At 51.6% G+C, this 14,052-nt stretch overlaps 1 protein-coding gene across 1 annotated transcript in view; it reads right to left on the bottom strand.

Moving 5' to 3' along the window:
• Nucleotides 1-14,052, bottom strand: part of MED27 (mediator complex subunit 27) — a 193,353-nt gene that overhangs the window by 13,141 nt on the left and 166,160 nt on the right. Inside the window, exon 6 of the mRNA XM_059141031.1 lies at nt 6,501-6,542. Within this exon, the coding sequence (XP_058997014.1) occupies nt 6,501-6,542 (42 nt within the window). The remainder of the gene's footprint in view (nt 1-6,500; nt 6,543-14,052) is intronic.

The following is a 14,052-nucleotide window of genomic DNA, read 5'->3' as shown; positions in this document are numbered from 1 at the left end:
GACAGCCTCCTGGAAGGGGGATGCTGAGCGAGGGCAAGGACAGAGATGTGGTGCCGGGCCTTGGAGCTCTGGTCACAGCTGTCGGCGCTGCCAGGTCTGCCTGGCAATTCAGGGCGCTTGTGGAGGGCGCGTACACGGGCCCGCGGGACGCAGCTCGGATGTCAGAGATGGAGACTGGAAGTCACTGCTGCGTCTCGTCAGCGACATGCAATGCTGTGGCAGGCACGCATGCTCCCGTGACACCCGCCACACGGCCTCCTCCCGGAGAGCTGGTCCCATCCTCCGGGAGCCATCCTTGGTTGGGACAGCTCCCTTTCCTGCGGCCTGGCACTAGTGACAAGTGGGTCTATCATGTACTACCTGGGCGGACACTCAACCTGTGGGGAGTAATCGATGGATCCCCGGCTTCAGAGCAATGACTCTCCTGCGGATGACTCCGTCTCTTGCATGGAAAAGGCCCAGGTGGCCACTCGGTCAGCCCCCCCACCCCCGACAAAGTCTGTGCGAGGCCGAGGTCGGTCTTTGTCTCCGAGAATGAACCCGTGAGGGAAGGCACGAGGAAGCAGACGGAGTGCTCTCTGCCACCGGACGACCCACCCGTCCACAGCGAAGTTCTGAGGGCCCAGCCGCGAGAGGGCTGCTCTCCCTGCCCCGAAGCCTCTGGAACGACGACTGTAGGCTCCGAGCCGGACGTGCACGGGTGAGCACGCTTGTGCGGGGGACGCGCTGGTCCCCCCCGTACTGCCTCTCCCGTCTCCGCCGGCCCGTCTGCGACTGCGCACGCGGACCCCCTCTTTCCTCAGCCTCCCCGCCAGACTTAAGGCAGTAAGGAGCTGCAGACTTGCTCTCCCTCTCCCTAAGTTCCTGGATGAAAATGCACAGTGTTGGGGGAAGGAAGAGGTTAAAGATCGAAACGGAGACTGCCCCCGCAGAGTTTAAATGTCAGAAAGATATGAGCACGCCTGAAACCCTTCTTGCCTCTTTGTGCTTCTGCCCTTTCAGACAGCCCCTCTTTCTAAGCCCCACTCTCGGGGTCTGCTCTGTTGGACGCGCTGGCTATAAAAAGCCTCTTCGCCCTAGGACGAAGTGCACAGAGCCTCCGGGGCTCCGCAGTAAATGACGGAGCCTGTCGGCAGCCGCGGCCCCACAGCAAGCTGTCCCCGGCCCTCCGCCGCTCCCCTGCGCCCGGGGAAAGGGGTCTAATGAGGAAGAGGGAGAGGGCTTGCTGACAGTCCCGGCTGCAGACAAAAGGCAGGCCACATTTCGTTTCACGTGGTGGGATCTGCGACAGGACCTCGTGAGCTTGTCTCGGACCCAGGGAGTCCCGCGCGCACGGCCGAGGACAATGTGACAGGTGTGCTTTCATTCTCTTAGCTCCCGACATTGTCTTCCAGGGATGAGAAGGCAGCGGAAGCGCAGGTGGGCTCTGTGAGGCAGCCCTCCTCCCACCCCCTTGCTTTGTCACATTGAGGGGAAAGACCTGGGGGGGGTCCCACGTTCCCAGCAGGCATCTCTCTGCGGCGGCCACCGCTGCTGCTCGTGGGCAGGGAAACCCGCAGTCTGTAGAAACTGCGACCACACAATGACCGCCAAAGAAAGGAGGTCCTGGGGTTCTATACCAGAGCGATGCCGGGAGTGCGCTCCTCCAACCGTGCGGGGAGGGCCCGTGCCCGTGGCCCAGCTCCTGACTCTGGCACTGATCGCCACCTCCTGACTCTGGCGAGCACATTCGGGAACTCTGTTCTGCCGGAGAGATCCCTTCTCACCGATGATCAAGGATCCTCCTTGACCGTGTCAGTGTGGTCTGAGTGACCATGTCACTTCCCTATTTCAGACAATGCAGACAACGAGGGCTCCCCTGCCCGGTGTCCGTGCACGGGTGTGAGCAGACCGACGGCGGGCGGGGGGAAGCTTACCACAGAGCTCTCCGTGTTTCTGTGGGAAATGCTACCAGTAACACCGACCGGGACACCCGCAGTTTAAGTGGGTGGACAAGAAGCAAATAGGGTCTGAGAAAAAGCTGAGGCTGAAAAGCAGAGTTTAGAAATGCTGCCAACGAATCTTTTTCTTTCGGCATTTTTGGGCCGGCGATGCTAGTCACCGTCCGGTGCATCGCACCAGCTTTGTTTTCATGGCACGGTCTGTCCTCTGTCCACCAACGCGGCCCGAGACGAAAAGAAAAACAAGCACGGACTGCCCTGCCTCTTCGGGAGGCCACCCTAGTGTCCTCCGTCCTCCCCACCAGTGTCCCCCGTACGCGTGTGACTTTTTCTTTAAACAAAATCCCAAACCTCTTCCATGTGATGATGATTAGCTGAAAGCGTTAAGGTTGAAGCTTAACTCTGTACCACGCTATTTCCCGATACGTTCCTGACTTGGACAGCGAAAAGACAATGTTTTAGTAGGGAAGATGGAGGACTCACGAACCCACCGACTCTCACCTGCCCCTGGGACAGGACAAGGACTTCAGTACGGGCAGGCAGTTGTAAACAGAGGACACTGTCTTCCGTCCCCAAATTGTGGTTTGTTGAGTACAGGTCAAGCCCATTTAGTTAAAATAGTCAAGGCAGGGGTGACGAAGGGCTTCCAGAAAGGGCTCTGCCCACACAGACAACACGCCATGCCCCAGGTGAGGTAAAATCCCCACAGACCGATCGTCCGATGCGCCACACAGACTGCGAGGGAGGCACGGCCGGCGCCCACGTCGCTCCGACTAGACTAACGTCAGATTTTAAACGCTGCTTCGGTGTGCGTTTGTAGTTTTCAACAAACACAAAGAGCACTTGGCAGGTTATTTTTAGGGGAGGTAGAATAAAAATACAGCCTGTCTCTCCACATCCATGCCTCACCAAATCTGTGTTTCACACATTTTACAACTTCCTAATAAACTTTCTGCTGGCATTCAAAAATACTTAATACTACAAGGAACATTAAAAAAAATGTATCTATGCAAAGGCGAGCATGTGCAAGCCCCTCGTACGTGAATGGAAATTGGACCACGGTGAAAAGAGCAGTTAGGGTCTGTAATGCTCACGGCTCCCCGAAGCTGTGGCCCAAAGGGGGTAACTCATTGCAAGGCCACAGAGGACACGGAGATAAAGCAGGCAAAAAACCCAAAACTGCTTTAGTGTTCTCTAATTAAAGCGAAACACGATGCAGATAATGACCAGGTTCTTTCTCTTTAGAACGCTTTTCCACCCACTGCTGGGGAAAAACACAACAAAAGCAGCCAGCATGGACAAAGTTATTAGCATTGAAGGCCGAGATGTTTGGCATACCGAGCAAGTAAATGCCTCAGGTCTGGTCGCCTCGATAAGAAGGCTAAGATTCAAATGTAGCCGCCTGTCCCAAAAGCCTACCTATGACCCCACACACCTTCCCTTTAGCTCAGCTGGGTAGAAGAGTGTTAGAAGAGTCAAGATGATGATTTTCTTTTCTTTTCTTTTTTTTTTTTTTTAAGATTTTATTCATTTATTTGACACAGAGAGAGAGAGAGAGAGAGAGATCACAAGTAGGCAGAGAGGCAGGCAGAGAGAGAGGAGGAAGCAGGCTCCCTGCTGAGCAGAGAGACCGATGTGGGGCTTGATCCCAGGACCCTGAGATCATGACCTGACCGAGGGCAGAGGCTTAACCCACTGAGCCACCCAGGAGCCCCGATGATATTCTTTTTAAGGTAAACTTAATCGTGGACTAGAAAAGCTGCAAAGACAGTAAGCACAGTTCTAATGTCCCCCCTCGCCCAGGTTCACCCACGGTGACACCCGTCACGGCCCGGTGCGTTCAGCCACAGCTAAGAAACCAACACTGGTTCCTTATTAGGGACTAAGCGTATTTTCTCATTAGTCTCGATTTCTCTTTCAGGATCCAGCCCAGGACAGCATGTTGTATTTAACTGTGACCAGACTGTGAAATTGTACTGCTTAAGCAGGCTCCCTAAAGGTGCGGCGTTGGGCCTCAGACTCTTCTCTGAGCCGCAGGCACCCGCCCAGCCTTTTGTGCAGAAGGTCCGGGAACAATGTGAAGTGATGTAGTAAACACCATTAGAGAGCTGGTCCATTATGCTGCTTTGTTACAAAAGTCCTACGCTCACTGCTCAGTGGGGACCAGGTTTCCTTCTGGGGTGATGAAAAGGTTTAGAACTAGATGAGGTAATGTTCCACAGCACTATGAAAGTCATGGAATTGTGTTAATTTTGTGTTATGTGAATTTCCCCTCAATTAATAAAAAAAGTTCTACGCTTTCTCTCTAAGTTACCCAGCATCCCCTGGACATAACTAATACTCGAGTGGAAAGGATTTGGGCTCAGCTTTCAAAACTTCGCACCAACCCCTTCAGCGGACTTGAGAATAAAATCTGAATTCTGTCCCCAGACCCGGAGGCTCACCCCTGGCTCTGCCTCTGTCCCCGCAGCGTTCCCTCCCGGCCCACTGTGTGCTCCCACCGCACGGGCTTCCAACAGCTCTTAGAACGCGCTCCTCCACACGGGCCTGGTGAGCTGCGGCCGCCACTGCCTGGGGATCTCCTCTCGCGGCCTTTCAAGTGACTGGTGCCCTCGCAGGAGCGGCCCATCTCAGTTTAGGGCTTGCCCCGTCGAGGCCTCCCGTGGCTGCCCCAGCGTGAGGGGCCCCTCCTGCCGTTCCTGACGGAGTCCGCTGGGGAACGCCCTGCAGTTACCCTCCTTCCTTCTCCTGCCTCCCCGTCTGGTTTTCCCTCGAATTCTAGCACCCAGCAGAGCGCCTGGCTCATGGCAAAGGGGCCCAGTAAGTCATGACGGGGAGCCGGCTGGGGCCCGGAATGAATCACAAGCACCTCCGCCGCGCGTGCCACTGGACAGAAGAGGAGAAAGGAGGGAGAGCAGCAGACAGAGGCGGCCGGTGCCCTGCAGGGGAGCTGGCCTGGGTGCTACGGGGGGGGGCGGGGGGCAGCCCTTGCAAGCCCCGGGTGCCAAGCTGCTCCAGGGAAGGGCCCCGTCCACCATCAGAAGCCGGGAAAGGGTTTTCCCTAGTCCCATTTCTTCTGACATCTCCCGAACAGCATTTCACGGGGAATCCTGACATCAGAAAAAGAGGCGACCAGACTGTCAAGCAGGGGTGGGAGGGGGGTGAGGATGGGGCCAGCCCACCCCCCTCAGCCCATACAAGGCACCCGTGTAGACCACAGGGCTCTGACAAACTCTAAAAACCGGCTGAGCTTGGAGCAACTCAAAAGCCTCTGCTTCTTGTTTTTGTTGAAGCTATGGTTTCCATACAGCAGAAGTCACCCTTTGTAGGTGTGAGGTAACAGAAAATACATACATACACTGTTTGATCTCTGCCCCTGGTACCTGGCATAGAGCGCCTGAAATCCTTATAATTTCCTAAGTGATAAGAGCACTGGGGCATATCCTGTTCTATCGAGGTGACTCTGGGTGGGCCCCTGGGTGGGGACTGGTCACCAGAAAGGCCAAGCCATGATTTGGGTCATAAGAGACTTAGAATTTTCTGTCTCGCTCCGCCTCCTCCAGAGAAAGGGAGTGGGGCTGGAAGCCGAGTTCATGATCGATTATGTCTACATGAGGGAGCCTCCATAAAATGCCAGCCGTGGGGGTTTAGAGCTGCCAGACTAGACAACGCAATGCCAGAAGACTGAGGCACCCCAGCTCCATGGGGACCAAGACTCCTGGGCTCGAGGCCCTCCCAGAGCTTCCTCCGGGTGTCCCTCCACCGGGCTATTCATCTATACCCTTTATCGTGTGCTCTCACAAGCCAGGAGACCTCGGTGAGCATTTCCCAGGTTCTGTGAGCTGCTCTGGCAGACTGACAGAGCCTGAGGAGTGGGCACGGGAACCTCCAATCTATCACCGATCTATCACCGGTGGGGCGGAAGCACAGGTCACCGAACTTGTGACTGGGGTCTGTAGCTCTGGGGTGATCGTGTCAGGCCAAGCTGAACTGGAGGACACCCAGCTGGTGTCCTGTTTCCGTGGGGACAAACCCCACATGTTCGGTGACCAGGAGGGGCAGAAGTGAAGTGTTTCATGTGCACAGTAATGGGGATTCACTGGAGACAAACACAAGGGGAAGACACAATAGGGGGTCTTCCCTATACAGGAAGGAAAGCACAGATTTCTCTCTACAGTCGGTACATTATTAGATCCATGACTTTGGGAACATAATACAATGTGTAATCATCACCATAATACAATGTGTAATCATCACCACAATCATCACCACAATATCAGACACAGAATATTCCAGTGATCCCGACACATTTCCTCTTGCCTCTTTGGTGACAATCTCCTGCCCTGACTCCCAGCCCCTGGACACCACCAATCTGATTTCTGTCCCTAAGGTTTTATCTTTCCCAGAATGTTTTGTCAGTGGAATCATACCGTGAGCAGCCTTTTATGTCTGGCTTTTTCCACTTTTGAAAAAGCCTCTAACTTAAGACCAATATTTATACCTTTAAGCATTCATATTTCCCTTCCTGCTCCTAAATAAGAAGAAAAGAGTAGAGCTTACCTTCTGGAATACTTGATAGTTGGATTTGGACCATATATCCAGCTGGGGGGAAAGATATAAGACATCATCAGCATCGATTTTAGAAATGTCAGCTTCGAGAGAGGACACTGTAACCACTCTACACCCATCAGCTTGAACTAATAAACACAATTATGGAATAATAGGATCGTGGCATTGTGTATGCATCTTAAATGTCCTGTTTAAATTTCTTCTCTCTCAACCTCTCAATGACTTAAGGAAACCCACAGAGGGATATAGGGAAGTGAGCAAGAGGCAACTGTTGCATCCAAGGCTGCATGAGCAAAGCCCCTGGCTCCCTTCTCTAACCTGGACTCCTACCATACTTTTCTTGCATGGCCATGTCGACCGTGTCTCAGGACCTTTGCACAGATTTCTTCCCCCCCCCAAACACTCACATGGCTCCTCCTAATTTTCTTTAGTTCAAATGTCAACTTAAACTTGAGAGTCGTTTTCCAGTTACCTTGTCTAAAATATTATTTCCATATGTATTGTCTTCTCATTGTTTCAAAAATTTGAGATTTTCATTGCACTTAGAACCACCTGGAACTTTCTTTCTTTCTTTTTAAAATATTTTATTTATTTGATAGAGAGAGAGAAAGAGATCACAAGTAGGCAGAGAGGCAGGCAAAGAAAGAGGGGGAAGCAGGCTCCCTGCTGAGCACAGAGCCCGTTGCGGGGCTTGATCCCAGGACCCTGATATCATGACCTGAGCTGAAGGCAGAGGCTTAACCCACTGAGCAACCCAGGCACCCCTGGAAGTTTATTTCTTTCGCTCATGTTGTCCTGGTGTGAGACCTAGCATGTCGCAGGCATCAGTAGGTCCGTGCTGAGTGGAGGAAAACTAGCTCCCAGCTGCTAAGCACCTGCTCCACCCCAGTCACCACACTGGGCCCTTTACCCGCACTTGCTCATTTAATCCCCAGAACAAGCCAGTGCGGCTGGTCCCACTAGCAACCTTCCTTTCCAGAGGACGAAACAATGGTTTCAGAGCCATTCAATCGTCCATGGCAATCTGGAGGGGCTTCTTACGGATGGTCTCCCCTGAGGGCGCTCAAAGCTGGTTGGCATCAGAAGCTGCCGGGGTAAATTTTTTGTTTTTTGATATACAGATCCCTTGGTTCCTCCCCTGGAGTGTCGGAAGTAGTAGGCTTAGAGTGGGCCTGAGAATCTGTTCATCTGTCTGTCTGTCTGCTCCCCAAGCAGTGGTGGAACCTGATGGCTGGTCAGGCCAGGGACCCTTGATTGAGGGCACCCTCCTTCCCAAGTGAGGAAACTGGAGGTCGTGGCTAGGGCTCGAAGTCAACCTGGTTCATCCTCCTCGGGCTACACTGGATCTTGCACAGAGCATGTCAGCGGCTTACTTTAACCAAAAGGATTTTTGTTTTACAGTTTCATATGATAAATCAAGTCAATACTTGATGTATTACTTATTTATTATTGAGTTTGAAACAAACTCTTTGTTTCATGAGTTTATACTAATAAATTAAGTAGAACAAAAACAGAATTGCCCCAATACCGTGCTGGGAGACAGCTCGAGGACAGTGCAGATTAGAAGAGTCAGTATGTCCCACGGGGGCTAGAAAGTCAACTATAATATGTTGAGTTCCTGAGCTGAACAAAATGGGCGTCTTGGAACCTGCTTTTGGGGCAGGCCAGGGGTCACGGTGGAAACCCGAGACACGGCTGTATGGCCCGTAGGTTGAGTCACTGACTGTGGAGCGCCTAGGAACCCAAGCAGCAATCTCACGGGAAGATTCCTCTAAGACAGGAAGCAAAGTGTTGCACTTGACACCGGGGGGCGGGGGGTGTGTGTTTCCCAGTTCTGTTTTTGTTCTGAGGAAAACACCAAAATCTGGTTTCCTGAAGATGGTCCTCAGAACTGAGAGGTGGTCTGCGCACAGGAGCCCACTCAGTCCTCCCTGGCTTCCTCCTGTTCAGAAGGAGTTGCCCGTACGCTGCTTCGTGTCTGAGAACTTTCAGGCCACAGAAGAGGTTGAGAGGATCCTGAGAGGGTTTCCGTGTCAGCTGGTTCGCGCCCAGGAAAAGGATCGGAAGAACTCCGCCCGAACAGTCCCGCGAATGGGTCCGCCTCTCCCGAACCCCTCCGGTGTTACCATCTCCTCCCTGGATTTCCAGAGAAGCCCCCAGCTGACCCCTCTCCTTCAACCCTGGCTCAGCTGCTCTTCAGAAAGGTGGTATCAATTTTCAGTCACTGCACCCCCCCCACCCCCCGCAAGCCAGCTGATTAAAAAAAAAATCTTTAGGCATTAGAATTTTAATTTGGTAGGCTAGCAATTTGTAGAGAGAAAAGTGACATGTTACTTCAGATAACTTTGAAGGAAACCTCAAAAAAAGACAAATGGAATGAACCCCACACTGTCAATTCTGCTGAAGAAAACTGCCGGCCAGCATCCCGGGGAGGAGAAGGCCAGTTCCGACGGGCTCTCCGTGCCGCAGCGGAGCCCAGGGTTTACGAAATGCAGCACTTAAAGATTATTCAGAGAGTGCAGAATGAATAAGAATGATTTTTTGTATCTCTCAGTTCTGCCAAATCCCTGCCAAGATGACTGGGAGATGCCAAAGATTCTAAATTTTAGGGAGAGTATAACATCAGTGTCTCAATTCGGGACCAACACAGCTCCCTTCATTCGAAGCCGGCGGCTGTTTCGTCGGAGCTTCTCGGCTGCTTATCCTTCCTGCCCGTTCCCACCCCGTGTAGGCAGCCCAAGACCTAAACATGGGGCTGTGCAAAACGAGAGAAGAAGCGGCACATCAACCCAAAAGTTATAGCTTTTATTTAAAAGAGGAAATTATTAAAACAAACAAAAAAGAAAACCCACCCCCAACTCTTCAGTATCTGCAGAATGTTTTAATAGCGAAATCATCTAGGGAGAAATGCGCCCAAGTTTAATTAAGAGATGCACTCTCCAGCCTAATTGCGGCTTCTCAAACACACCACGCTCATTCAAAGGCAGTGGGCTGCTCTTTCTGAAAGGCGGTTTAAATATATAATTCAGGGCCCTGGGGAAGAGCCGCAGCCGTCTGGGACCGGAGGATGTCAGACAATACGCCCCACGCACCAGGTGCACACGGTAAGAAAGGGAGCCGGGAACAATGGGTCCCCCTATTGCTTCGACGGCACAGCAGGCAGTTTGGACTTCATTTTCTGCTAGATTTATGCCAAAGAAAGCCATCTAAGTGAGCGTTCTGGAGTCAGTGCCCTGCGTCTCCTCAGGGCCAAGAAGATTTCAGAAATTCATTTCAGGGAGCCCGGACTGACCCAAGTGAATATTTATCAGCATTAGCTTATGGACTGCAAAGGCGGGCATGGCTACCAATTTTTTTGCTGGCTGTGATATTCAAAAAGGAGCATTCTGGAAGCTGTAAACTTTCAGCTGGGTGAACAGGAAATTATTCTGAACTGTAATGTCAGGGAAAGAGAGTAAAGCACCTCTCAGTATTCTGGGCAAGAATTAGAAAGCTCTTAAAATGGAAAAGCCAGCCTTATGGTAATTGGTGGCTGAATCTGCAGTCTCAGGAGTAGCCTCTGGGACCCTGGGGACTGGAATGAGTATTTTAGGGGTAGGAATGTGCTCTATTCTCGGGTAAAATGGAAACAAACCCCACAGATGACCAACCACTCTAGCACAGACACAATCTGCTCTCAGGTTAAACATCAAGACGTCAAAAGCCCTCTCGACTAATAAGAATGGTGATGAGCAAACTGACTTATCGAAAAGAAAAATCAGAATGGCCTAGTATCAGATGGCACGCCGGCTATGACAATGACCGCTGCCATGGGCGCGGCTGCACACCCCCCGTGAGGGCAGACATCACTCACTGAGGACCAGGCATGCGTCCCGTACACCCCTGTGTTTCCTTCATCCCCCCTCCCTCCCTCCCTCTCTTTCTAAGATTTTATTTATGGGGTGGGGCAGAGGGAGAGAGACAAGCAGACTCCCCTCTGAGCACGGAGCCCAAGCATACGGGGCTCCGTTGCTTCCGAAATCCTCCCAGAGATCTGGACGGGGATGATGAAACTATCCCATCTCCCACAAGAGGACACCGAGGCTCCCAGAAGTTAAAGTAACCTGTCCAACATCACACGAGTAGTGGAAGAAAATTCAAAACCACCTCTGTCTCCAGAGGCCCCGCTCTCAACCTGGGAGGAAGACCGCCTCGGAGCTAGAATTCAGGATGACTGCGAGCCCCACCCCCAAGCGGGGGCAGCTGTTGCGGGGGGGGGGTGGGGTGGCGCTCTTGCAGAAGTTCCACATGACAAATGTGCTTCGAGGCCCGCTCATGTGACAATCATCGCCACCGAAATTCACTTAGCAGCCAGTGGAAATTCTGGCAGCTTCTCAGAAAGTTACCAATTCTTCATTCCAAAAAATAGTACAAGGTACCATAAATGATCTAAAATTGACAATTCCAAATAAAATCCTTCAGCCTCACAAGGGCCTTCAACTTCTGAAGCTTTTATTTATGAACACTGTGAGGTCAACAGGTGGTGTGTCAGTGGGACAGAGGGCCGTAAACCAGGAATGGTCGGGCATCTCTCCATGATTACGCAAAAGTTTTCAAAACCATAAACTTCTACCCAGTCGCCTTCTTACTGTGCCCTGGCCTCCCTGGCGAATCAGGAAGAGAACAAGTCTCACCCCAGAACCGGTGCTATGGGTCTGCTGGTCTTCAACTTTCCCCCTGCGATCAGGACACACATTTGTTACTAGCAAGTGCTGAAGGCACAAGTCCGGCCCGTCCGCATGTGAATTAGACAGGAGGCCCCTTCCCCAGCTTTCCCCCCTTCCCCCATAAGTAACAAGAGGCCGTTTTTCTGAAGGTCGTCTGAACAATTTCAAAGGCTATAACAAATCAAAATGTTCCCTGCATCTAATATCAAACGGGGCTGATGCCAACACTTATTAGAGAAATCAGATTCAAGCTTCCCCAACCCCCTCGACCCCCACACACACACACATCCAACTTTGAAGTGGGAAGGATGCGGGGATCAGAAATTACCCTGGAGACAGATCTGGCTGTCTTTGAAGGTTCCCTTTGATACCACTATTTCTTTCCTCTCTTTCGCTAGGAGGCTAAAAGCTGCCTTTTTTATTGATATGGGGTAATTAATGAAGCTATAGCATTAACATAACCTAAATCCCCTAATAAGATAAATTCAACCGAGACACACATTTTTTCACTTAAGTCTGGCGGGTATAAAGTCAGGACAATGGCCAGGTATTTCAACTTAAATCTGCCTTTTAACATGCTGAGTCATGGCTCTCTGTGCCTCCCTGGTTACAGTGAATAGCAGGCTGGTAAGTTTTAAAAAACATTTTTATATTTTATTAGAGGAATTACTCCACTAGAGCTTGGTCTCAAAAATATGCATCCCAGGTAAAGAGGCAGACGATGAGGGCGGCAGCAGGGGTGACTGCAAAGTGCAAAGTGACAGCCTCGCTGGCATTCTGATAGGGAAAAATCCTGCCAGTTCTGGAAAGCTGGGGCTCAGGGGTGGAGGGGGCACCGGGCCACTATTGTAGCAAGGGGGATAATTAAACCTTTCAGGAGGTGCTGGTTGCTTTGGGTTTGGGGGACACAGACTCCAGCAGTCATAGAAGTTCAGACCCCAGCATGTGTGGCTTTCCAAGCCACGCCCACGGCATCTGGCATGCATGGCTGAGCTCAGACTGCGGCGAACCCCCCCACCCCCCCAGAAGCGCTCAGGCACCAACTCAGCAAAGGCGGACAGAACTGCAAGCGGCAATCTGTACTCGAGGACCACACCCCATGCTCCAGGGGCTGCTTCCAAAGGTTACATTTTGTTTGGGATGGGCTAGACATTTCAGCATGTTAATTATACTAAGGCTTACATGTGTATAACTAAACGTAAGTTCACATACACCAGCATCAGTATTCAAAATAGAACACTAATAACGTCTGCATGGTTTTGTAAAGTGCTCTGAAAAAAAGAAGGGGCTAACCAAACTGGCTAGGATTAGATCCTGGGCAGAGTGGTCGTTCGGAGAGCTCCTCTGCCAAACGCGGTCAGTGTGCCTTTGCAACAGCAAGCGCCCTGGCCCTCTCAATCTTGCTATTCCCCGTGTTAGGGTCCCTGCTGACCACTTGGGCCAATGTGTGCAGCTGTGAAATGCAGCAAGAGGCCTCCTGTATCACATTTGTGATATGAGTCAGAGCCGAATTCAGGTTCCCAGACACATACTCATTTTCTTTCTGAGGAACACAGAACCCACGCTAATCTCTCATTAAGAAGACGCACACCGCGTGCGCACGCGTGTGTCTCTCTTTCATTTTCCGCACTACAACTCCACTCCCGGCTGCTTCTGCTTCTTTTGGTTCTCGTCTCTGATGTTCAGTTCTCCACCCTTCCACTCCGGCTAAAGCACTGGCACATCCCAAGCAGGCTTCTCCACTGTCCCCTCCCACACAGCCCCCCGCTTCTCCAGCACTCCAGGCACTGCACCATCTCCCTGGGACAGCATCACGGGACAGGGTCTTGGCCTTGAGGTGCTCCCAGCAGATGGAGCTCTGAGGCCCGGCGGGTGTGCCTGCAGGTAAGTCCCTGTGCATTCGAGGTCTCAGCTGCCCTCTCTGGAGAACAAGACTAATTTAAGCAGAACCTAGGACTCAATGACCACTGTGGGCAAAGTTTGCTTAGCATGACGCCCACGAGGACAACATACAGAGTACTTGGTGTTTCTATTAATTGCAAGAGAAACATGTCAACAAATAACATGATGTACTGATTCTAGTCCTAGAAAAAGACTGTTCAAAATTCCATGATGTATTTACGAGGTGGCTCCGGAGTCTGGGCTCATGTAAGAGACCCCGGGAAACGGGGACAGGATGAGACAGGGGTCAGCAGTAAGCCCGGGTGGAGGGAAGAGCGGGCGTGTGAGGTAGGCGAGAGCACAGAGCATCCCAGGCTGTGTGCCCTGAGGGCACTGAGGGCACTGAGAGTGAGGGAGAGAGCTGTGGGAGCCACAAACAGCACAAAAGGCTGGACAGTGAGACCAAACGTGCGCAGAGAATGATGGCAGCCGAGGTCAGTAAGGAAGGCAGGGGTCAGATCACCTGGCATTTCTATGTGTTGCTGAAGAGTCTGGATTTTATTCTAGAAGTTAGGGTTTTCAGAAGCGTGTTCCGTAAAACGCCAGTGTCACAATATACTGAGATGAAAGGAAGAAACAATGAATTTGGGGTTAAAATAAGTTAGGAAAATACCCCATACTATATGCGCCTCTTGGGAGATTCATAGGACCCTAAGCAAACTGAAGTTTCCAAGAATTTCTTTAGTAAAGAAACCTACTGAACATTCTTGAACCCCAAGTTTCACAGACATTTTGACCACAGACTGCTTTGTGTCTAAGACCTATTAATATTCTACTTTCCTGCCTGCCTTGGGCAACAGGGGATGGTGCGAGCAAGAAATCATATGCTTGGATGTGTATTTTGGGAAGACTGCTCTGGAAGCCCGGTAAAGGACAGACCGTGGGAGGGAAGACTG

The sequence above is a fragment of the Mustela lutreola genome, chromosome 12, assembly GCF_030435805.1.
Source record: "Mustela lutreola isolate mMusLut2 chromosome 12, mMusLut2.pri, whole genome shotgun sequence".
Lineage (NCBI taxonomy): Eukaryota > Metazoa > Chordata > Mammalia > Carnivora > Mustelidae > Mustela > Mustela lutreola.
This window is presented reverse-complemented; position numbering and strand designations above follow the sequence as displayed.